At 39.2% G+C, this 25906-nt stretch overlaps 1 protein-coding gene and 1 long non-coding RNA gene across 3 annotated transcripts; one reads left to right on the top strand and one right to left on the bottom strand.

The window, feature by feature from the left end:
• The first annotated feature begins 6959 nt into the window (after positions 1–6959).
• Positions 6960–10632, top strand: LOC139635577 (probable 2-ketogluconate reductase). 2 transcript variants are annotated; one of them, XM_071504216.1, is made up of 6 exons: positions 6960–7013; positions 7419–7800; positions 8782–8953; positions 9249–9427; positions 9510–9606; positions 10354–10632. In XM_071504216.1, the coding sequence occupies exons 2-6, from the start codon at positions 7422–7424 to the stop codon at positions 10508–10510; spliced, it is 984 nt and encodes a 327-aa protein (XP_071360317.1). In that variant the 5' UTR covers positions 6960–7013; positions 7419–7421; the 3' UTR covers positions 10511–10632. The 2 variants fall into 2 exon arrangements, with proteins under 2 accessions (XP_071360317.1, XP_071359480.1); XM_071503379.1 differs by having other exon boundaries at positions 6980–7013; positions 7416–7800.
• A 3765-nt stretch (positions 10633–14397) lies between these two features.
• LOC139635175 (uncharacterized) lies at positions 14398–15781 on the bottom strand. Its single transcript, XR_011694190.1, has 3 exons — positions 15735–15781; positions 15447–15653; positions 14398–15371 (listed from the first exon to the last, which is right to left on the bottom strand). It is a non-coding gene; the product is annotated as an uncharacterized lncRNA (long non-coding RNA).
• Between the last annotated feature and the right edge of the window lie 10125 nt (positions 15782–25906).

Here is a 25906-nt window from a genome sequence, read left to right as displayed (position 1 = left end):
GATCATAATTTGGGTTAAAATAAGTACTTCCGCAACATTTGACAATCTTTGTTGTCATGGTTACAGTAATAACAATGTGGTTAACCTTGATGAATGGTCATGAATAATAGAAACGACATAAATGACTTTCACGTGGGAATCGAACACTGCTCTCCTGCGTCATATTCCTGTGTTTTGTTGACCCATCCATCCACCCCAACCTCCTCCTGACACTCTATAAACTACGTCACTGCACTTTTCCCGTTGCTCCTGTCATCATTAATATAACCACTAGATGTTGCCTTGCAACAAAACTTGTCATAATAACCTGCTGCACAAACGCCCTGTGGGCTCATTTTTACAGAGAGGCGGTCTCGACCAGTTTGAATTAAGCAACTATTATGAAATATTAGTGCTTTGATAGCACCAGCCATATGTGCCATCTGTATTTATTGCGACAGCACTGTTTGAAATGTTTTCTTCTTTTGTGATTTTATTTCATTTTAATCTACTGGTCTGCAAAGTGGTGGGGTATGTTAGCCTGATAATTAGCCTGAAATGCCATTTTGTTTCACTTCATTCGGTCTCACTGCTTTTCATGAATGTGGCTAGGTAGCTACTGCAGCTAGCCATGCAAAACTCTGATTAGTTTGTGGAAGCAGTCAATGGGCACAAGCCCATATTGCTGGAATAGGTAGTTTAGTGTTGGTTTAGTTCTTCCAGAGCAGAGGGAAAACTGAACAAAGAGCACAATGTCAGTCTGTTCACACTGTTAATTAATGACTGTTGAATTTCCATACATTCACATGCTGCCTTTATGTGTCTCACTGGTACTATTTATAATCACATTATCTGTGTGATTAATAAGAGGTGATTTGAGTGACTTTGGTATCTTGGAAACTGGTTTGACTATAAAATCCTAATTGGACTTGGCATGCTCTCTACTACCCCTCCTGCTACGATCATGCACACACATTCACACATCTAACAGTGTATGGTAGCGGTCAGCTTTGGTAGCCAGTTAACATGAATATCAGCTGGTACAAATCATATAAGTATCTTATAAACAGAGGAACAGCTCTTTGTTTTTTTTAAGTATCTCCTTCTCAATCCCCATGACACTAACAAACAGCCAAGTGTTTGAGTAGTCCTAATGTGTTTTTCTTTGTGTTTCATCCCCCCAGGTAATGGAAAAGGACAAACCATGGCCTCTGATCTCAGAGGAGGGGGGTCGAGTCTGGTGGCTGACATTATGAAACAACACTTTTAAATCACCTGCAGCAGAGCCTTCCTTCAAAACCCCCTGCTGCACAGCCCTGAAATCCAGGCCATGTTTGTTTGGAGCCGCTACCCTGAAGCTGAGCATTGCCTGCATAGTTTGCTTCCCACACTGCAGGTGGCAGCAAGTGGAGGGGCACACACTATTGTCCATGTCCAATTGTCCAAAACCAGGTAAAACTTTTATTCTGATCAAATTGTTAACAGAGGACCGAGAAAGATGCATCAGACTCTGAGGAAGGCTGGTGTGGCATCAGGCATAAAAACATTCAGTTTAAAATGTTGAGCAGTTTCACTAAACAATGGATAGGTTATGAGGATTCTTCAATGCACAGATGGAAACATCAATCCCATCTGACATTGGACGAGGGCGGGGTACACCTCGGACAGGTCGCCAGTCTATTGCAGGGCTGACACATAGAGACAAACAACCACTCACACACCCATGAGCAATTTGAAGTCACCAATCAACCTAACGTGCATGTCTTTGGCAGTGGGAGGAAGCCGGACTACCTGGAGGGAACCCACGCAGACACAGGGAGAACATGCAAACTCCAGACCCAGACCTGGGGGTTTGAACCCAGAACCTTCCTGCTGTGAGGCAACAACGCTGACCATGCACCACCGTGCCACTAAATATAAAGTCTTAAAATAAAATTTGAACGATGTAAACATTCATTTACCAGTCCATTTATAAAAACACTTAAGACTAGGGAGTCTAAAGCAATGCTAGCAGCTCTGTGAAGCTATGCTTTGGCACAGTGGTGCTGTGAGCTAAATGCTAGCACCAGCATGCTAATATAACCTCACAATGACAGTGTTAACTGTATGTTTAATAATGTGCTGAAAATTGAAATGGATATGTGACGAAGAGCGCTTCATCACCAGACAATGTAAATATGGCACCATGCACTTTGACTGTTAGGGGTATGGGAACATATGAACCTCAATAATTGCACAGACACTTTAGTAGGAACACATGCACTTTATTGAAGATTGGCACAATACATTTGACAACATTCCATTTTGCACATGGCATGGTTAGACGTTGCACAATTGATTGGAATATTTGTGTCCATGGGGTTTGTCCTTTTTTTTGTGATTGGATGGTGGGTGCTGTGAAGGCCACGCAGCTCCACCTGGAAAAGAGGGACATGTGAGTAAATGTGCAGCTATGTGTTAAGGAACAAGACAATGAACTTGGAGTTGAGCCGAAATAATGTCATGGTGGATGTAATGTGTATGTGCAATAAGTCTGTGAAGGTGCAATGAGGGAGCATAAGTGGGTTAACTACTTACCAGTCTTTTGTCTGCAGGGTGTTCGGGCAAAAGGCTTCCCCTGACAACGGTCCCCATGTTTTATAGTTCCGGGCTAAACCAAGTGTAAATTGGTGTGGGGTGATTCAGAAACATGTATTTTATTGTAGTAGATGTAATGTGGGTTTGGGTTTCGTTTGATAGTGAGGAAGTGAATATGTGTGTATGGGGGTGTGAGAATATGTATGTGTGTGGGGTTGTAAGAAAACAAAAAAAAGGTGTTAATCTGTGAGCAAGCACTGGACCCCTGTGAGTGGAGTCTCCCGTGGTGATTGGCCGGTGCACAGTATAAAAGGGCGCCATTTTAACAACTTGTGTGTTGCTGGTCTGATGCTGGGATGCTTGCGCTGGAAGAGGGATAAATAAAAGGCCTCATCGGTTACACCTGCAAAACCTGCCTGTGAGTCATTTATTTGCTGTATAGTCCAACCGTAATTGTTTCCCATTTCAGTTAAGTAGCTTAGGCTGACAGGAACGTCATTCGTTTTTTCACATATTTGGTCATTGAGCAAAGTATCAGTTTAATTGAAATGTTGCCCTGACAGTGATGTCGGGTGAAAGGTCAGGAGATCACCAGAGTAATAGTTGTTTATCTTGGAGAAAAAATTAATGTCTGAAACAAATGTCATGACAATCCATCCAATAGTTGCCTAACCATTCAAATCTGAATCAATCTGAATTTCAGCTTCACAGTGGAGCCTGAGGAAAAGTCAAAAGAAGACTGTAGGATTTATGCTTCAGGAGCTATGAAAGTCTGAACAAGATTTCTTACAGTTGCATATTGAAATATATTATTCTTAACTAAATCTACACAACCTTACTGTTTAATTACTATGGTGATACATTACAGCCTTCACATCCAGTACACAGGATAAAAGCAGTGACTAATGTGGGGGCATTACAGAACCTCGCAGCAGCAACAGAGGTCTTTATAAAAAACATAATGGGGGACTGCAATAAATGAAAATATAAAATGTTTATTCAAGACTCTTTTCCTCACAAGTCATCAAAAAGCTGAAGACCCTAAAGCCACCCACATACTGCAAAGCCTTATGGAAGTTGAAGTCACTCAGTGGAAAGCTACAATAAGTCTAGTCTCAATACCAAAAGAGTTATATTCAAGGCTGGATTCAAAATTATATTGTACATATGCATAAATAACAATAAGAACGGGCTTTCTTAACATGAAAAGGCATAATGATCCTAAAATCAGCTCTTACTCAATGCATTCATTTTGATTTACCCATACACACAAATATGTTGACCACAATCAGGCATAAACTGACAGCTGCTGGTTATCCAAGCCAGGACATAACAAGAGGGTATTGCATTCCCCAAAGGAAAATATAATGACTTCCACTTCTCACAATTAGCAGAAAAGGTCTCATAATTATAGTTAAGTTTGTTTAGCATAATGGGAAAAGGTTTGGGGGCCAGTTTGCCTGCCTCTGTCCAAAGGTTAAAGAAAACTACGCCTACCAGCACCTCTAAAGCTCACTAATTAACTATATCTCCAAAGTGAGCTGTGGGCTGTGGAAGTGCTGGTAAGTGTTTTTTTTTGTTTGTTTTTTTACATTAGGACAGTGGCAGGGTATAGCTAATTCATGCACAGAAACAAGCAGACCAAACACTGGCACAGTCTCGGAAACTGCCTGTTATATTCCTTGTTTGTGTATTACAATAAGAAAAATGTAAAAGTGACTCTTGCTAGCTTTTGACCTGCTGAGGAGGTCAGACTTTGTCTTTGCTGGCTGTAAACCTGACCCCAACACAACAGGCCTCATTAGCCACAGAGAACTGTCCCTCATGAAGCCTGCAGCAGCCTGGGTCAATATCAGCAGAGGTGATAACAATGTGTTTCCTGTACAGATCTTACCTCTGAATTATTCAGATTTTGAATCTAATTTTGCTTTTCAAGTGTAGTGGAGGAGAAAGACGCCTCAGTCAAGGCTCTGCAGTCTGGAACGATTCATGCAGCAAAATTAGACGTGACTCATCCTGAACCTTTACCAAGGTCTCATTTCAGAAACGCTTTAGTGTGAAAGTGCATCAGATGTTACTTTTAACTGTAAAAAAAAAAAAGACAAAAAAAACATGTCCATGACACATATGTGCACACACAGGACACATATTCCTTTGAAAAGAAAATATTTAAACTTGAAGTCAGTATCGCTCATTCATTTACAGTGTTATAACTGTTCTCAGACAGTTTCACTATTTATTTCTGCCTAGAAATCTAAAATATTGAGTGTTTGTCCTCATTTTCCCTGCATTTTTGCTTGTTTCGTTTAAAATTCTGGAGTTTTACATCAGTATTTATTCAGACATACTGTATACAGGCAGTGCAAAGAGTGCAAGCAAAAACAGTCACTCAACTCTTCACTCCCTTCAACTCCTCTGCTTCATCTTTTGCAGGGCTCATCCTCTCCCTCACCTGCCTAATGTGCTGCTCACCTCCTGCAGCTGAAGGGATGCTACAGTGTAGACAGTGGGAGAAAATGATCTGTCTGCAGTGACAGGTTTATCTGTTTCCAATGAAGTCAAGCTGAAGCGACTAAATTGAGGGTGTCTTAACTGGGAGTGAGTGGTGTGGAATTGCCGCCACTAATGTTGAATTATTATTATTGAATTAGATGCAATGTACCTGAGAAAACTGCTGAAAGGGATGTTGTGTTCTTTAGCATAGTGACAAAATTAGGAGACTCTGAAATGTCTCAATTTCATGAGATTATAATGTCTAAACTTGTTTTGGCTGGAATGTGTTTAGGAGGGACAAGGAGGTAGATTTGATTTCTACATATGGAAAACACTGCTGCAGAGAGTTTTACATTAATAACTGTTGAGGTGTTTCTGTTCGGGTATTTGAAAACTGAAGGTTGGCACCGCCTGAGAATGGACAACTGGCCATCATGCAGTCATCCACCACCTCAGTCTGCAGGGGTTATCACCCAAGGAGGTCCATGATAGTATGGTGGCAACACTAGGGGAGGGTGGGCTTCTTACAATATGGTGAAGAAGTGAGGTGGACCCCCATCCTGCACTGCCGGGGACTTGCAATTTTGAATCACCCAGAAACAACAACAAGTTATTGACTTCACATTTTCTGCATAATCACTTAAAGAGCTGAACTGCACTTACATGTAGTCACCCTAGATGACTTCACATGTATAAGCCACGCCTTAGCCTTAGCACAATAAAAGACATGAATATAAAATGACTGAGAGCTTTCTTCATGAATGATTTTCACAACCATAAAAGATTAAATGCTTTTATTTTTTCATACATTTGTATTCAGCAGCTGTGACCCGTGTGATGTTCCACCATAATTGCCATGATATACATGGTGATATCAGTTACATTAACCTAAATGTATCAGTCATAACTCCTGTGTAAACGTATTCACATGGAGGGTATTACTATGAACTCTGTGAACTGTATTTTCCTACAATTGATATGAAATGAGGTTAAAGTGATGCCTTTTGTTTTGCTTTGGATGATAATAACTGGGAAAAATTGAAAATAAAGCCAAGCATGAAAGTTCATTCCTGACCGTGGAAATAGTTTGACAAAGCAATCCCACCTTGAGGTGCTATTATTAGCTTTTTAGATTAGTATTAGAATGATTCTACACAACGATAAACCAACAAGACGAGGTGGAACAGCAACTCCGTCTCCTAGAAATTGCATTTATGCGAATATTACCAATTTTTTTCCAATTACATTGTATAAACACAGACATGATCAATGCCTGAATTGTTTTCAGGGGCATGTGTTTTTGAGTGAATGAAATGCTGCATTTATCTACCAGATAGGGAGGAGGTCAGGGTGGATCATGGGGGACAAAAACTGTGGGACTTTGACACCAGAGGCGGAGATTGTCCAGTCCTGAGTCCAGTCAGTGGTTACAGTAGGTTTACGCAGCAAAAGCACTGTGGGGAGGGAAGCGAAGGATCACAGTATCAGTTAAATGTTAATAACCATGTCATGTCTCTTGCATCAAGTCACTGCAGAGTTTTTCTTGCATTTGCACTAATCCAACACAGTCTCTTTTTTTTCCCCTCCAAATAATGCCACAATCATCTCGATGCTAAGGCCTCTCCATTACTATTATTATTACTATATTACAGTGAAAAAAAGGCATAAGTGAAAATAAATATATGCAGAAATGAATAATTAAATACATAAATACAGTACAGTACATAAAGTACATTAAGTACATGAATACAGTATCAATTCCTGTCATTCATTATCTGTGAATAATATACCAAGCACAACATTCCTCCCCATCTTCTTGCCACAGCATGCAGTTTTCACATTAACTCACCATGTTCAATATCTAACTACATCCGAGGAGAAAAAAAAAAAATCTCCCACCTTCTGCTTCTACCTCATCAGTCTGAGGACACAGACGGGTTGACATTCAAGCTTGGATTAAAGAGGTGAGTCCTCCTTGTAACACCAGCTCAGAATAAAAGGACATTTTTATGTAATTTTGTTAGTAATTTCCTAGGAAGTTTACTTGAAAGAATTAAGTTATTTTGTATTATTTTTAGAATATATATATTTCCTTTAATAACAGCTCTATTTACATCCAGAGAAATATTATTGTATATTATTATTATTATTATTATTGGAATCTTTATTTTTCATTTATTTTGAATTTTATGCTTGCATGTTAACAAATTTCACATTTTGCATGTTCAGTTGTAAGTCAACTGACTGCACTGACTGGATGCTTTAGTTTAGTTTAGTAGTTAACTAGAATTATTTTATTAGATGTGAACAAATTGAGCATTGTCTCTGTTTTTAGTCAGATAATATTACATAATATATTTTCACAGCAGGTGATGGAGGAGGAAAAACCATGGGCGTTGATCTCAGAGGTAGGGGGTGAGTTTGGTTACCTTGAAGAGCTCGCTGATATATTGAGGCAACACTTCCAACTCATCTGCCACAGAGAGCTTCTGCAAAACCCAGGACTTCATGGCCCCAAAATCCAGGCCCTGCTCATGTGGAAGTACTGTCCTGCGGCCGAGCCTGCGTTGTTCAGACTGCTCCCCTCCCTCAAAGTGGTCGTCAGTGGAGGAGTGGGCATCGACCACTTGGATGTGCCGTTCATCAGGGGTCTCGGGGTGAAGGTGGCCAACACGCCTGGTGTGGTTAGTGACGCCACTGCAGATTTAGCCATAGGTCTGCTCCTGGCATCAGCTCGCAAGATCCTTGAGGGTGAGATCAAAGATTAACCAGTGCAGCTCAATACACAAGACTCCAGCTCTTTGCTTTCAGACAGGTTCATCTGTGTGTTCTCCCATTTACAGGGCAACATGCTGATCTGTCCACCCTGTCAGTGGGCATATCAACCTCAGTTTTATCAACTTGTATTTATTGCCTGTATATTTGGTCCTTTTTTTAGGCAGAGGAGTAAAAGCATCAGCTCCTATTACCTAGAAAAATCATTTGTATATCTGCATTTCTTAAAGGGGCTTAAAGGGGTTATATCATTGTCCTTATAATACAAGAGGTTATAATACACCCTCTGAGCAGCTTCAGGGCAGGTTGGTGGCTACAGTCAGTCACTATTGGAAAGCAACAAGATAGATTGGGATGAGCTGGTTAGCGTGCTAACTTCAATAGAAAAAGGTTGTGATTTGGTGTCTTCATCTATTGTTATTTTAGCTAAATTTGCTAATACTGTTTTATTTTAAAAGCATAGTGAAATTTGAAATGATGTTACATCAACACATCAAAGGGGCTCTTTGTAAGTTTCCTCTGCTGCTGAACGTGGTGGTGAATTTCACTTGACAAGAGCTTCAGCCATCGTTGCATTTACAAGACAAGAGGGCTACATCTTCAGAGCTCATTGGAGGCTACAGTGAGTCACTATCGGAAAGTGATGGGACGGGCTGGAGCTAACTGTTTAGCATACTAACTTTAGTAGAAGAAAGGACGAGATAGACAAGGGTTAACACTAATGTTGTTTTCAACTACTAGAGAGCATTCGTGGTGAGTAAAGGAATGAAGTTTGATGTTGAACTTATAACATTTCTTCTACACTGGTGAGTAAACAGATGTAACACTGGCTATGTAGCAACAGCACATCTTACAAATAGCTCCTTTAACTTGAGCAAATGAAGCAGAGGCAGATGGTAGCAGCAGACCTGTAGGCTGTTATAAAACAAAGACATGGGCTCATTTTTTTCCTCATAGGTCATCAAATAGCTCTGGACCCAAAGACCACCCATATACCACAAAGGCTGATGGGCGTTGAGGTCACAGGGTCGACTCTGGGAATTGTTGGAATGGGAGAAATTGGTTACAAAATTGCCCAAAGGAGCAAAGGATTTGAAATGAAGATCCTGTATCACAACAGGACCAGAAGGTAAAAAGCAGAGGTTATTTTTATAGTTTACACTGAAGCATGCAGGAAATCATACATTCTTGCATAGGAAATGATATACAGTGAAACTCACTAACTAATGGTTAACAAGGTGGCATTCATCTTACAGGGTAAATCTTTTTCAAAAAGAGTTGATTATTCCCCTCTTTTAAATTAAAAGAAAAAAACACCCTCTCTTAAAAACTGGATGGTTCATTAAGCGTGTTGATTACGCTCTTGAAGGCTCGAAAAATTAGAGTATAACTCTGAAAGTGTGTGAATTCATTATTCTACTCAGGAGTGTAGCAGATGAGCAGGCAGTGGGAGCGAGTTACTGCGAGAGGCTGGATGAGCTGCTGAGGAGGTCAGACTTTGTCATGATAGTGGTCAAACTGACCTCAGACACAACAGGCCTCATTGGCCACAGAGAGCTGTCCCTCATGAAGCCCACTGCAACACTGGTCAACGTCAGCAGAGGTGAGAATAATGCAGTTCCTGTATTTGTCTTCATTCATGATTATTGGCTCACATTAATAATGACACTGTATTCATGTCTCAGGTCAAGTTGTGGACCAGGATGCTTTGGTCAGAGCTCTTCAGTTGGGATCTATCCGTGCAGCAGCATTAGATGTGACTCATCCTGAACCTTTACCAAGGTCTCAAAATCACTTATCTTCACTGCTTTATTACCCAGAGCAAATGTGGAAATATATGTAGGTGATGTAGGTGATACTGTGATCCATGTACACGCATATATACAATCTGTATTATTATTATTATTATTATTATTATTATTATTATTATTATCATCATCATCATCATCATCATTTTGGACTTATTATACACTATTGCCTTTATTATATTATCATTGCATTGCATTAATATTATTATCACACAGTCTGAATATATGCGCGTACAAACATGTGACTTTAATATATTCTGCCGCTATCACCATGTTATTACCAATACCATTGTCATTATTGTCAATATCACTGTTATTAGTATATCATTGTTATTATTATTAATATCCTTGTTGTCATTATTATAATTGTTATCATTATTTTTATTATAATACCATGGCTATCATTATTATTATTGCTTTTATTGTTAGTATTGTATCCAATTAACTCTCACCATCCTACCGTACACACACACACACACACACACATAAATCTAAATGTACACTTCGTCCAATTATGTTTTATGGTCACAATGTCCTCAATGTTTTTCTGTTTGTCCCTTTCTGTTCATCACATATTTTCAGGAAAAAAAAAGAAAAAACCAAGGTCTAATCTCTCAGACCAATCAAAACCAAAATCACTTTCTCCAGCTAAAACGATGTTACTACTGTAATATACGACTAATGCTCACTCTTAACACTTCTGCTGCTTCATCCTGTGCAGGGATCATCCTCTCCTCGTCCTTCCCAATGTGCTGATCACCCCCCACATTGGGATCAGCACCCACAACACAGCGAGCAGGATTGTGGAGAAGATGGTAGAAAATGCCGTGGCTGCAGTGAAAGGCTTACCTGTTCCAAATGAGGTCAAGTCACAGTGACTGAACTGTTAAGCACAACAAGTGCTCATTCTTTTCATTCTGTCTGTAGAGGCTGCATTGAACTGTGCGCTTCATTGTTTTACTCAAAATATCTTTAAATAATAAAATAAAATGTGAACACACAGAGCAAACATGTCCAGTCAAAGTTTATTTAAAACATCAGCAACCTTTTCCAACTCATGGCCCACTTCAAATTCTCGAAAATGTTGGTGGCCCACATCCATCCCTGTAACAACACGGAGTCCAAATAACACTTCTCAGAGCACTTTTTATTTCAGTGATAATGATCAAATATTCAGCCCTGAACTGAAAGCAGGGGAACCCCAGTTTTTCTTTCTTGTCTGACAGAGGAGAGATCACTGGTTGATTCACCATCTGTCTCTTGACTCTGTCTCCTTTTAATTCCTCCTGTTGCTAACCAGCTATCCATTCTGATACTTCACTTTTTGCCATGGTAATCTTTTAGTGCACAATCAGACTGAGATAGCAAACAAATATATGATGTGGTCTGGCGGCAAAAATATAAAAGTTCCTATCATTGGCTTAATCACAGTGATGGGTTTTAAGATGAGAAAGGAAAAAAAACAATGAAAGGAGTTTTTTAATGTTTTTAAAGAACCTTTCATTTTAAGATATATATTAACACATTATATATTAGATCATGTTAAAATTATAATTACATTTTTTCATCAAAACTGAACAGTTTTGCAAATGATTTGTCAACCCACTTGCAATATCATCATGACCCACAGGCTGGGAACCACTGATTACAACTACCACTTACTATTATCTATTATCTATAATAGTCTTTGTAGGTTTGTTTTGAGGGGCCCTGTCCTGTCAGAACTATACAATGCATGAGTTGTTAAACTTATATCAAGAAGATATTTTTTCTTTGGTTTTCAATTTATTTTAAAATGCATTTTCCTGAACTATCCCACCTACTTAAAACAATGTTTAATTACATACAGATTGTATAACCTAAGACACTCAGAATATCTCAGAAACTGGGCGACCTGTGTTTCCATTTAAAGCTCCATCTGATTTGAACAGCCTGCCCAACACACTTAGATCTGCAGTATCACCTCTTTTCATCTCTTCAAGGCAACTCTTCACTCATCTTCAGGCAACCTGCTCCTGCTTCTCGTCTATCGGTGTGTGAGGATGCATATGTTGCATGTGTGCATGTGTGGGTATATTCATTTGTGTATGTGTGTATATGTGTGTATATGTATGTGCATGCGTATGTATGTTTACACATATGTACAATATGAATTCAATTACAATTAAAACAGCATATAATTGTACACTGTCGTGATGGTGCATGTAACTCATGTAGATTTATGTCTAGCTTTTGTGGGTATGTTAACACTTATTTATTTGTTCATTCATTTCTCTTTTATTTTATTTCATTTTATCTTATTGTATTTTTCTTCTGGGAAGATGGGAGGGGTCTGCAGGTATGGGAAGAGTTTGGGTCAAGGAAAGCTTGTGTCTGTGAGGACCACCTTGAAAAAGAGATGGTTCATTTCAAGGGGTTTATTCTTTCAAAAAACCTCAATTTCTTACAGTAAAAACAAAAGCAGTCCATACAGATCTATCCATACATCATTTTAAAAAAATGTCTTGAGGCAGAATTAAAATAATACAAAACATAATTGATTTTATACACATTCAATCCTCCACTGCTCATTGTTCTGGTCAATGCTGTAAATAGGATGCTTGGTAGTGGCGTGTTGTTTAATGTTTAATGTATTCCTGAATCCATGTTTGATTTGATTTGTGATAATGCTTCAAGATAATGCAAAGTGCTTTGTCCCTGAAAAATGGGCTAAAACCTTTTGAAATGGCAAAACCTCCACAGATGTGATAAATGACTCATTATATACTCATTATATTTCTGTGCCATCATTTTATGGAGCTGTGTGGAAAGGCAATAACACCATTCATAAACTGTTTGCTCCTCGTATATTATCGAGTATGTACATTTATTGTAAGTCAGTTTCAACCTTTAGCAGAATTATAGTTTAAAGTAAAAGAAAGAAATTGTGGTTCAATAATGAAAGGTCACTTGGCTGAAGTGACTGAACAGACTGAACTTTTCTCTTTAGAATTCAATGATAAAATATTCTTATTGTGATTCTTACTCTATATTATAGTATATATTGTTATATTATTCTACACCTCAACTCACAGAAACTAACCTGACTGACATTTTACAGTTGTAGCATAGCTGTTCCTGAGCTTCCCCTTCCTGAGTCTGTTTGGCATGAAGAGAAACAGTACAGTTTTCCCTCTGCTTAAAACAAGTACAGTGCAGCCAGGGTATGTGTTACCACATCAATCATAACTGAGCTGCAAAGGTGTCTTCAATATGCATAACGTCTCTAAAGAAATGTTGGCCATGTGCCTGCTGAAGAAGAGACAGCTTGAAGACACTGCTTCTGAAATATTTCCTGTGGGTATCTGAACAGAGACAGAGACGTAACAGAGCTGTGGGTTGAATGTGGCGCAGCTGCATCCAGTTTACTCTGTCTCCAAGAAATTACATTTATATTCTACTAAATTGCAACAGCAAATATGTTTCTAAAGGAACATAATGCAGCCTGGATTTGTTTTTTTTATAAACATGAATATAGAGACGGGTGTCAAATTAAAGAAAAACCAGCATGAAGGGACCCAATCGAGTGTTGTTCTGCCAGAACAGCTTCACTGCTCTTTGGCATTGATTCTTCAAGTGTCTGCACAATAATGGAGGGATGAACGCCATTATTCCCAAAGATATCCCCTCATTTGGTGATTTAATGATGGTGGTGGAGAGCGCTGTCTAACACTTCCGTCTTCCATAGGTGTTGAACCAGGGTCACGTCTTGTCACCACAGACCACAGCATATGATTCACATTATCATACTCATCTAACCATTCAGTGACCCCAGTGGATGGGTAACTCCACTCATTTTCCAGGTTTTCCCTTTAATTTGTCATCCATTTGTATCGGCCAAGTGGCAAAATGTATCACTGATCACATTCATCTGTGATTTGCACTAGAATATCCACTCTTGCAATCCAGTATTTGCCTGTTAAAGCAAGAGCAAACAGTTTTATGGTTATGTTAAAGACTCAGGTTCCTCAAAGTGACCTCCTCAAGGACCCCCTGGGGTCCTAAAAGCAAAACTCTTATGAGATGAGGGACCCTGGGACAAAATCTTATCAAATGGAGGTCCATGATTTTGCGCTCACAAGGCCAAAACTCTGTTTTGTGGGGATCACTGTGACCTTGAGCTTTGACAACCAAAATCTAATCCGTTCATCCTTGAAGTCAAGTCAACGTTTGGGCAAAATTTGAAGAAATTCCATCAAGTACTGAGTTCTGACGTCCACGAGTATGGTATGGACGGACAGACGTACAGACAACCCGAAAATAACATTGCTCCGGTCCTGGCTGTTGCCCCTTCATTTCATGGTAAGGCAAACCTTACCATAACCAGTGGTACACCTGTAGCCCCTGTCATGATGTAGCAACGTTAGTGCCTTGATACAGTCTTAACTCAAGCATTGTGAATGTTTGGAAATATGCACCAAACTGCCTTGTCAGATTAGAAATGGTATTTTCTTTTTCTTGCAAGTTCTCAGTAACACAGACCAATTTTAGCTGAATACATCATATGGTAGTGTGGCGGCGCGAGCGCTAGGGGGAGGAGAATACACACAGACACACACCCCTAGGTTTTACACATTACAAATACAGTAATCCGACAACGCCACCCTGGGAATTTCACCCAAGGAACTGTGAACCCTCAATCAAAACCAAAACTCAAAACCAGATATTTTAAAAAGGGCATACAGGTTCGTTCTACTCAGGAGGCCGGAGACATGGTTCCATCCATCAATAATATTTATTAACAATTTAGTAACATAAGGATGATCATTAAAAACACAATTCATTCAGTAGCAGGGTAACTGAAAGTAACTGGAGCTTAGGGGCTTACTAGTGGTAGGGTAGGTCCACAGAAGGGGGATCCCAGGAGAAGTCACCTGAAAGCACACGTACATACACACCCACACAAGTGGAGTCAATACTGGGAGACTCAAGACACTGCACACAAAAAGAGGGCTCCACCACCAAAGAAGGACACCAGCCCCACCACCACCACCGCAGGTACCCAGCTCCTAAAACAAACAAAACATTATTAGGGAATTACAACTTCCAACATAAGATATAAACCATGCAGTGGCCAAATGCTGAAACCTCGACACTGGTTATCAGCAGCTCTCAAAATGGCCTCCTGCCAGTGGTGTAACCAGAGAAAAAAAAAAAAAAAGGAAAGTAAACTAATAGAAAATAGACTAAAGAAAAGAAACTAATTAGTGCTAAATGATCAATTCAATTAATAAATCAGCACATATATAACAATACATAAATTAACATACATATGATTTGTAAGATGATATTACTCTTCATTTCATAACAAAATAAACTACACAGGACTATTTGTGGATGAACAGCTGTGTGACTGCACTCACACAACGTAAACCATACCTGAATAAGGCTGCTTAGATGGCAGCTGTATTACTGAAGCAAATAATAAATCACAACTGATACAAACAATAAGAAGAGTAAACAACCATACGGAAAAGTAGATACAAAATTACAAATAAATCAGAACATCGCAAAGTAGAATGCTGCACGATCACATTTCCACCCATTCACACTTAAAAACGGGCCCAAGTTAAAATAAACACAGACACATTAAACGATTACAGGCCGAACAGCCAGAGGCGAAGCAGCAGCGTCCCTGCTGTGCGCCACCGCAGCCGCCGTCGCTCCAATGAGGCTGCGCACGCCAACAGCAGCCAGCTCCTACAACGCATGCAGATCAAATTAGACCACAATAAGAAATAAAATAGAAAACTAATGTTAGAGTAGGCTACATACCAATCGGGCCGCGTGAGCTCTCACCCGCAGGAAGACAGGGGAATCTGCAGGCGCTAGTCTGATCCAGCAGTCATTACCTAAAGCACAACTGTTGGTAAAATGCCACCGGCAGGAAGTTTGCAGCACAGTGAAACTGGGGAGGAACCTGCCAGCGGTGATCAGCAGGAAGGTCACTGCTCAGAACACGGGAAGCAACAGCCAGGAGATCTATAAAGTCATAAGCAGCCAATATAAGCAGCTTCGCAACAAGGACATGCCAAAGTGCAGACAACGGAGACTCTCTCCTACCTGCGGCAAAGCGGAAGCAAGGGCCACCGGAAACGAGGCGCGCGCTCTCAGCAGAGTGACCCGCTTTTATAGTGCGTCCCCTTACGGTGATTGGCCAATAATTACCAAGTGATCTAACAGAAAGATCCTCTTAAGCCAAAAGCCGCTACAACAAATCTTTATTCTGCTACTGACATCAAGTGAGAGACAGGATTTGTTTACTATATTAATATTTAACTGAAACTACAATCTTTCCATAATCTTAACCAAAGTGCTTTTGCTTCTTACATTAAAGGAAATCAGTGTGAGAACCCTGGTCTCCTGCAGATTGGGCAACCTCGCTCAACCTTTTATCTCCTGTACAACTTGTGTACAGAACAAAAATGTAGCACATCCTTGACTGAAAAAAAAAACAAAACAACACATTGCCAGTTAATATAATCCAGTTAGCAATGATATTTTTCATCAAAATGTAATTGGCAATGTAGGTTAGAAGCATAAAGTATAAATGTAATTTCTAGGAGACAGGGTTGATTTGGTGGACATACCAAATACTCTGCCGTGATTGCTTACATTATTATAACACGTGTTTGTGTTATATTTTATTGCCTCAAATATTGCATATTATATCTTGGCTGTTATTGTTGTTTCTTTTGCCTCTATCATTGTGCTGAATTTATTTGACTGAACTGAATACATTGCTATCAAGGAGATATGTAACAAAGTAAAGTATTCTTCTGCCTCCAGGCCACTCAGAGAATACATCTATATGCTGAGAAAAAGCTTGATTGCAGTGCGGAGTTGAAGGTCACGTTTTGAACATGAGGCTCTTGCTAAGGGTTGCCAAATGAGGCTCTTGAGGCCATGTTTGTGGGTGAATGTAGCAATGAGGACAGACAATAGTAAAGGCTGCCACTCACTCTCTATCTATGATCGTATTTTAAAAAGGGCACACTGTCTAGAAATGAAGGGCACCCTTTCAGCGGGCAGCCCACACAGGCCTCCCTAAAGCCCACAGAGCGGCTGACTCCGGCTGGCCTTTTCCCTCAAGGCTGCTCCTATAAACTGTGAAGGTGTCCCTTATGGTGAGAGCTACATTACTCCATCACAGATGTGACCTCTCTCAAAACTAGATGTGTCCTTGAGATGTTTTCATTGTCCTGCACTTCCTTAGTTTCATTTACTCAACAGTCTTTTCCTTTTAAATTACAGAAGGACCAATAGGTTATTGTGGCTGTAATTATTACTGGAGTGAGAGCAAAAAATGACCCACAAACATACTCTGGACTGGGTAAAAATCATAGGCAATGGGAAAAATCACCCCGTCTTCCTTGGAGAAATAAATCCAATCTGAATGTGGCTTATTTCTACATTTCCCCCAGTTTTCACCCAATGCAGTGCAGTATTCTAACTGCTAGTGTATTGAATATATGACATATGAACTAAGCAGCCAATCTTGCTACATGCTAATCATGATGATAAACTTTACCTATGTAGAGGGGAAGGTAACAGAGAGTCTCGCACCAGGGGCAGAGTATAAAAGCTCGCCTGGGCCTTTAAAACACACCTGAGAATTAGCAGGTAGGCTCCTTTTAAACATGTTTGAATGAAAATGTGGAGCCTTTAAATGTTTAGCTCATAGTATGAAATTAAATATTTTTATTTTTAAATTCCTCATGCTGGGTCAGAGACTAAAACTATGATTTCTCCAACTGGAATGAAATACATTTGAGCAATATTGATGTTTTTAGGTGTTTCTTTTAGTCTCTTTGTGCATCATTGATCTACGCCCCTTTTTAATATATGTACATTCCGGTACTCTGAATTTCATCCCCTTTTTTGGCTTTCATTTGTCTTACTGCTACTTAACTAAAAGAGAAGAGTCTTTCATTTCTAATGAATTGTAAATTAAATATTTATTTTTAGTCACAGTTTATTCTGAGTTTTGTGTAGCTGAGTATCTCAGTCACAGGTCAGTGTCAGAGCAACAGCTTTGTCTTTGTACCTGCTGTACTCAACCTGTTTGTCCTCAGCTGCTTCTGATGTAACTCACCTGACTCACCTGACCAGTATGCCTACCTGCCTGCATGACAAAATTTATTCATTTATTGATCTGACTTAAAAAAGAAAAAAAGGAAAAAAAAAAAAAACAACTTGTGCTTTCATCTACACACAGCAGTGGAGCCTCGTTTGCCAGAACGCCTTACATGTTTGACCTCTTATTCCTTTTATAGGCTATTTATTATGCATTTCTTCTGATAACTAGTGTTGCCAATGGGGTTACACACATTTCCATATCATTCCCTGAGAAAGAATAGCTGCATGGTTCACTAATGGCCTTGTCTTGAATCTGCAGACATGCTCTACACTTGGATCATAAAATCTAAGGTTTCCATTTGCAATTCCCTGCCGCTAAAACCCCACTGAGCTGGCACAGTTTCTCCGTTTCACTAATGAAAAGTGGAAGGAATGGAGTCCAACAGGGATTTGAATTTCAAGCAGGTTTGCAAAACTGTATGAACAGATGGAAAGATCAAAAAGTTGGATTTTGTGAATCTAATTCATTTCACACATGCAAACCTATTATGTCAAATTACAACGCAAAAAGTGTTTAAAATTATATAATAACATACATATAATAACGTGTGCCACAGTTTCTGCTCTTAACCCATCTTGCTCTAATCATGAATTATTGTGTAGAAATTACTGTCTCTATTATGTCTGTGAATAACACTATTTTTTAGAGATGAATGTGCCAGTCATCGTAACAGAATAAAACTGTATTTTGTCTATTTTTTAAGCCAGTCAAACTTCATTCCGTTACGCACCAAGAGCTGTCTCCAATGGTGGAAAACAACACCAACGTTAACTCTTTTATCTATAACATTTTTTCTTCTACTGAAGTAAGCACGCTAATCAGCTAGCATCAGTCCATCTTGTTGTTTTCCAATACCGAGTCACTGCAGCCTCCAAACTACCCTGAAGACAAAGCCCTACTCAGAGAGTGTATTATAACCTCTTGTCTTGTAAAGACATCAATGGCTGAATCACCAACACCAGCTCTTGGCAAGAGACCACCTATGGCAGCAGAGAAAACTTACAAATAGCTCTAAGTAAATAGCAGATTAACAGATTTATTTAAGATATGTGGGGATACAGTCTCCCTACATATGCAGTATGTCCATATGTTGTCACATGGCTGAAAGTCCACATTATGGTCATCTGATGACGCCTGACCAAGCTTTGTTCAGTGAATGAAGATCACAAAGAAGTCCTCCAATCTCATATAGGGATGGGGATATTAATATATTTCTGAATCTGCTTAATAAATGAAAATCCTTTTTCCATTTAAGTAGTTTGTTAGTCCAATAAAAAGTACTATTTTAACTCAGTAAAGATTCAAAAGAAGCAAATTTCAAATATTTTCTCTAACAAAAGATGATATTTAAGCATCTATCTTTTTTAATTCATGTTAATAACACAATTGGTCATTTTGATTGTGATTTAAGGTCCACTTGCCAGACCAGCATGACAGTGACACTAATACAAACAACAGTACTTAGGTATCACACCTAAACCATGGACTGTGCTGAAGGGCTGCAAGGCCTTCATCACATACTCTCTCACTGCTGTGTGACATTTATTAACGCTCTTTTTTCCCTTTGCTGCAATTGAAAATGGTGTCTCCTCCCCACTGGGGCCCATGCTGCAGCTGCAGAGGCCGTAGGCATGTGGAGCACTCATTCTTCTCAAGTTATCAAAAATGCCACAAGTTTTAACTTAAGCATGTTGGATAGTGGGTGAATATTTAAACAAAGGATCTGTCTTTCCTCCCTGTGAGCATCCTCCCACAAATATTGCATTTTGCTGTGGTTTCATTTACTTCTGAACATTCAAGCTGGTCTACCATGTTTGTTTACAACAGTGTCACTGATTTATAACATTTTTATACACGTATATCATCAGTCACATGCCTGTAGTGTCAGAGAGAGAGGTTTGCTAAATAGAAAGTGAATGAAAGATTTGATAAGGGATTCACTGGGCACAGGCCTTGGCCAGAACTTGGAACCAGATCCAAGATGGAACTTCTCTAAATGACAAAATACATTGTTCATCAGTACTGTTACTTATGGCCATTACGAAATGCATTCATATGACCATATGGTGTGCCACTTCAATGATTAATGATCTAAAACCAAACTTTATGTTAGGAAAGGAACACATCTCTTATTGTGTTGTGAATTCCCTCATGCTATCTAAATGGCAGGATTTGGTCACTCATTATGATGAAATCAGACACCTGACAGTTCTCCTCAGTTTCATAGTATCTTCCAGCGCTGTTTCACTGTTCAACAAATTTAATGTTTTGGTTCATTGTCAAAGTTTTTAGCAGCATAATTTTCAACCACAGCAGGCAACTCTAAAAACCCACTGTACACTGCCTGCTAACAGCTGAAATAGCTAGACAACACACTGTAGCATGTAGCAGCTCCATGCAACCAAAGGAGAGCTCAAAGAGGAGTGAATACTGGCCAGAAATGTTTGGTTAAGGTTAAGGCATGATCACTGTCATGGTTAAAACTTGACAAAGGTCATATCGCAGTCAAGTGCACCCTGACCAGGGCATCGGGGGTGTGCCAAGCAATTTTGGTATTTTTGTGGTCAGGCTCATGCGGAGCACCTGTGGCACACTTGGATATGGGGAAACTGTACATTATCATACATTACAGGTGGGTGTTTCAGAGGTTGTATTAGTATTGTCCATTCATATCTCCTTTAAAAACACAGGGTTCCCCCCATTATGATGCACTGACAGTTTGGGAATCCTCTGGAGAGTCAATTTATTGTCATGTCTTCATATGTAAATACAGCAGCTCAAATATACTGCCAAGACCAGATGATGACTCTCAGGAAAGGTTGTGGTCAAGAAATGGGAAACAGACTTCGGTCTTGCCTGTGTTTTGTTGACCCATCAATTGACACCTAACTCTCACAAGGTTTTGTGGTGTGAATATCAACATCATACTGCTTCAACACACCTTTGTTCCTAATACACAAGTAATAATTGATTCCAACGCTACAGGTCGTTCTCTGCTTAACATAAACATAGATGATATTTGCTGCTTTTGTTTTGTAAGGACTGGCTCACTTGAAACCTCTGCAGCTATATGTAGTAAGTGGACCTTTGAGCTTCTTTTTTTATCACATTTTCTTGCAGTTTCCACGCATATAACAGGAAGTCACTGAATGATGACCAGAATAAGAAGTACACACTGCAGTGAGAAATAAAGCACAGACAAATCTCTCCTTTGGAGAATCACTGAAAAATGAAAGATTTAAAATAGTCTGATCAGAAAAACCAAATGAAGGACATTAGATCAGGTACGAGCCGACATACTCTAACAACAACTGTAAACCAAGCATGACCAGAGCCATGCAGGAGCCAGAGACAAGAAACTTATCCTGCTTTACTTTTCTGAGTTGAACAAAAGGTTACCTTTAAGTAGAGTTCACTCATATTTTTAAAGCAGCCAGGAAGCTCATGTCTCAAAGTTCAACCAGCTTGAAATATTTCACTGTCTGCCTTTCATGAGCTCACAAGAATACTATCAAAGTGCTTTTCACAATCTTTATTCTATCTTGCATTGCTTCTGCTGAGAGGCTCTGGAGGTAAAATCCCCCTGGAAACAGCGATTTAGTCATACTTTGTTCAATTTGCTTCAAAACCTTTGTAAAAGAATTAAAAAGAATCAACTGGAAGAATTCCTCTGTAGTGAGATTTGTAGGTAATATTTGCTGCAAAGGTAAATCAAAGTTAAAGGCATAATAGCATCTTCACACCTTTGGGATTCACCACTCCCAAATCAGTTTGTAAAGCTTTGATAACACTGGAAGAAGACAAACTGTGTTTAGTCTGGGGATTTAGCCTCACATTGTTCACTTTGAGGGAATCAAAAAGAACAGAATTTGGAAGATTTCATTTATGTGCTTCGTGCAGCGTTGGGCAGGAGCATCGCAACAAATAGCAGCGTTACTAGTTTTCTGAATCAAATAGCTTTTCAGTACTGAAGCTCTTTTATCGATCACATAGAGCAGTAGCATTGACGTGTTATTTTCCTGTGCATTTCTGAAGCTCAAGCACAGCAAACTTTCTGCTGCAGTTGAATTAAAGAATAAGGAACAGTACATGACGCCACTGCCATACATTGATATATTGTAGCTATGGAAACACTTCTGTATGACAGTGACAGCGTGTACCAATGCTTGGACTGATACATCTCACAGGAGTAAAGGAATACAGATACACAAGCTGGAGTTTACCAAATCTAAATTAAGCATACCCCACTTAAGGGGTGTCTGAAATCATATTACATGATTCTTCCTGGCATGAAACTGGGAAATATACTGTAATATTTAATTAAAGGTAAGAAGAACATATAAATGTTTCAGCCCCCCAAACTGTTGTTTTTACCTCTTTTGGCTGTTCCAAGCCTTCATCAGGGGAGTTAGATCCCCCCCCCCTGTAATTTGAACCCTGGTGTGGACCTATCATTGATATGATGTATTCCCTAGCCTAACCTTAACCATCACATCTAAGCCTAACCCTAAAACCAAGTCTTGATCCTCGAACAGCACCACTTAAACTTATCAGGTCCAGCATTTTGGTCCCCACAAAGCTGTCAGACCTCTCAAGAATGGTGGGCTTCAGGTTCCTTCACACACTCTTTTTTTGTTTGTTTGTTTTTGTTTGCAAAATGGTTTTGGAGCAGTAAGAGTAAGGACTGAAATTTACTTTTTTTTTTTACCTGCATATATGTTAGACTGACAATTATACTGATCGCTGATTTAATGAATTATAGAAATACATTTTAAAAGTTTCTGATGTAAGTATTTTTGCCATGTTAGTGTAGCTAATCTTGCTAATGTAAGGTAGACTAACTGGTAGCTTAGCTTACTCCACTTTCCAAGTAGCTTGCCCAACACTGGCTCTGTGTATTTGGTAAAGATAGTGAATATATGGTATATCTGTACATTCACATTCTCTAACATGTCATCTTTTAAGATATTTAATGCAGAAAAAAATTTGGTAGGCAATGCCTGAGAGTAACAACTGACACTGATGAATCAAAAATGTAACCAAATACTTACATGATTCATTATTTTGATGTTTTAAACATATTGTGAAAATAAAATGTTTTAAAAACTGGCATAAACTAATGGTAATTCCTAGTGGTCCGAGCTGTTTACACATGCTAATGCTAATGTTAACATGCTACTCCAAGATGGTGAATATGGTAAACATTACCATAGCCTTGCCTAGCATCAGCATGTCTGCATTGTCATTGTGAGCATGTTAGCATGTTGATGTTAGCATTTAGCTTAAAGCACTGAATGCTATCAGCTTCTCAGTGTGACTGGCTTCTTGTCTTTATTATTTTATAAGTAAAATTAAACCATATTAAATCATATACTGCACTTTGTTTGTTTAGTCATACTTTGAGCTAATTCACTATCACCAGTGAATAACATGAAATTTAATCAAAGATTTTTAGCCCTAGTCTTGGTTGAAGTTACTTCAGGTACACAAGTAAAGACAGAAGGCAGGCAACTAAAAAAAAACAAGGATGTACAAACGCCATGCCTGCAGCTGTCTAAGTAATCCTTGTTGCTATAAGCAGATGCATCATAGATACAAATCCATCGTTGCAGAATAAAGAGGGGTTCTTTTGTCGAAGTATGTAGGAGGGCTGTTTGAAGGAGTTGTGCTCTGTAGGTGAGAGGGTTGTGAATGGGTGAACATCATTTCTCCTTTTAGCTCTTTCTTTTTAAAGCATTTGAAGAGGGAAAGATCAGTGAATACTGAACACCACTCTCCAACATGCTGGATTTTATCTCCTCTGCATCTCATCAGCCTGAGAGCATCTGCTGGGTGAAAAGGCTGATATACTTTATGAAAGGACGGGGCTCCTCTCTGGGGTTAAATTGCTGAAAATAACACAATAAATTCTAATTTGGTTTCATTTAATTCCCATTTGCCGACCATATTACACACTTTGGTAGGATGTGATTATTTTCACCTCAGCTGTCTTTGCTATTTCTGAACAATATAGTGTAGTTTTAAATCAGTAAGGGATTGCGGGTCCAACTGGACCTTGTCTTGACCTTGGTGTTTGATCTGAACGCCACATCAGTGCTGTCCACATGGGCCTAGTAGGACCCTAGACTGATGATGAATAGCACTCACTGTTCACTGGGCTAACGTTTGGGAGAGGTGGGACACACTGGAGAGTCCAAAAAAAAGGAAGCTGACCTTTCAGCTCATTTACTGTAGCTTTAGGGTACTTTCACACCTAACCTAAATCCATCTGCTGGACTCTATTTATGCATTACAAAGTAAAACCAAGTTAAAACAGAGGTGTGTTCAGACTGTGTTGTGTCATTCTCAACATCCTCTCTTTTACAATACATATCTATATTTGTTCTCCTGCTTTATACCTCTTCATCATTATTCATGACATATTAGGTTTTGTAGCTGTGACCAGAGTGAGAAAAAAAACCCAAACAGCACAGTAAAGTGCAGAATTTGAATATTTTTCATTCTTTTATGAATCAGGAGAGAGAGACAGCAGTGAGTGTCCACACACACACAGAAAGAAAAAAAAAATCATCGTGCTCTAATGTGTTTTATCGAGAATTACAAGCTAAATTGTTTCAGCTGAAGTGAAACACTGGGTGGTTTTCACTGAACCACCGGATTATTTTTCTATGACCTGTTTATACAGCTTGATCTGTGAGACAACAAAAAAAAAAAAAACAACTTTGTCCAGAGTGCCACTTTTATTTCAACCTGACTTAAGAGGATAGATTAACAAAATATCTTGTAGCAATCAATGAATATCGATCAGTTCCCTGAAATGCTTTTATTTCAGGCATGGTATGGACCGTATGGAAAAGTGGGGTGTTGCTAATGGAAAGAAAGAGAGAAAACAGGATACTGGGCTGTGTCAAGCTGTTTTGTGCTCCTCCTGATGTCTCTGAACTCTCTGCTGTTTTAGCTGATGAAACAAGAAGCATAAGAGTACATGCTTCCAAAGGTAACCGGACTCACATATCAAATTTGAATCCTGCTGCATCTCATTTTGTCGTTTGTAATTGTATTTTGTTGTTTGCCAAATTGAAGCTGCATCTAAACTGGAAGTTACCAGCCTTGCAACCACCTAGAAGTTAAAGTTTATATCCTACTAATTTGTTTTGCTGTGAAATCTAATTGGCGCCTGAAATGTGTGACCCTCGTTAAGATCAGGGAAAGACTGTGGTTTCCATTAAATGTTAATTAGGTAAAGACATCTGTGTTCTGTTTCAAATCACGGTGGATTTTTTCAGTATTTATCCAAAACCGTGATCTTTACCTAACCTTCACCAACTGTTGAGGATGCCTGACCATTTTTCAGGCTTTAACAAAACAACGTGTGCAAGCATTTTACTGATAGATTAAGGGTGAATATTCTGCTCTGTTAAAACTGTTTTTTTTTACATTAAGTTAGTTGCACAAATGTTTCTAATGAAGGGTTTGTGCAGTCTGACCCTGTCTCCAAGAAAGAAACTGCCTTTATATGTAAAAAAAAAAATGTTTTACCAAGTACGTTGTGGTGACAAACATAATCACTGAGTGGCCAGCAGGTGTACAAGGGGCAGAACTGTGGCACCAGAGACCAGGGTACACACCCCGTACCCTGTGGTTGGATTAGGCAACAAAAACAATTTCGTTCCTATATTTTGCACTTTTCCGATGTTTTATTTGAAATGTTGATATCCATAAGAAGAGATATTTGTGGTTCTTAGTACCAAAAGCTAGCTCTAGTAACTCTGAGTCTCTCTTCTGATTGTTGCTCTGACTGTTTTCTGAGAGATCCAGTGAAAATATAGCAGATTTTAGCTGAATCCTCAGAGAAACCAAATCCTGCAAGATAGGCCAGGGCTGGGGCATGGCTGAGGGTGGTGACTGCTTTGTTGTGACATCACAAAGTTACAGAAGTCCTGATGGCTCATTTTAAGGCCCCATTTCTGAATAGAGGCTATGTTCATTTATCTGTGGACTGAGGCTTTGATACTTTCACAGTATTAAAGGAAAGTTATTTGACATGGGGTTGTGTGCGGTACTCAGAATATTACCTGCAGTAGATTCAGATCAG

Source organism: Trachinotus anak, unplaced genomic scaffold (assembly GCF_046630095.1).
Source record: "Trachinotus anak isolate AG129_WGS33_773 ecotype Australia unplaced genomic scaffold, CSIRO_AGI_Tana_v1 ptg000001l, whole genome shotgun sequence".
Classification (NCBI taxonomy): Eukaryota; Metazoa; Chordata; class Actinopteri; order Carangiformes; family Carangidae; genus Trachinotus; species Trachinotus anak.
The sequence above is the reverse complement of the archived record's forward strand: the minus strand, read 5'-3'. Positions and strand labels throughout refer to the sequence as shown.

Bases quoted from the DNA above. Each gene is read 5' to 3' on its own strand.
- LOC139635577 (XM_071504216.1), top strand. From the start codon at position 7,422: ATGGAGGAGGAAAAACCATGGGCGTTGATCTCAGAGGTAGGGGGTGAG. The intron at 7,801-8,781 runs GTGAGATCAAAG...TTTTCCTCATAG, and splicing joins AGCTCGCAAGATCCTTGAGG to GTCATCAAATAGCTCTGGAC. The intron at 9,607-10,353 runs GTCTCAAAATCA...CATCCTGTGCAG, and splicing joins CATCCTGAACCTTTACCAAG to GGATCATCCTCTCCTCGTCC.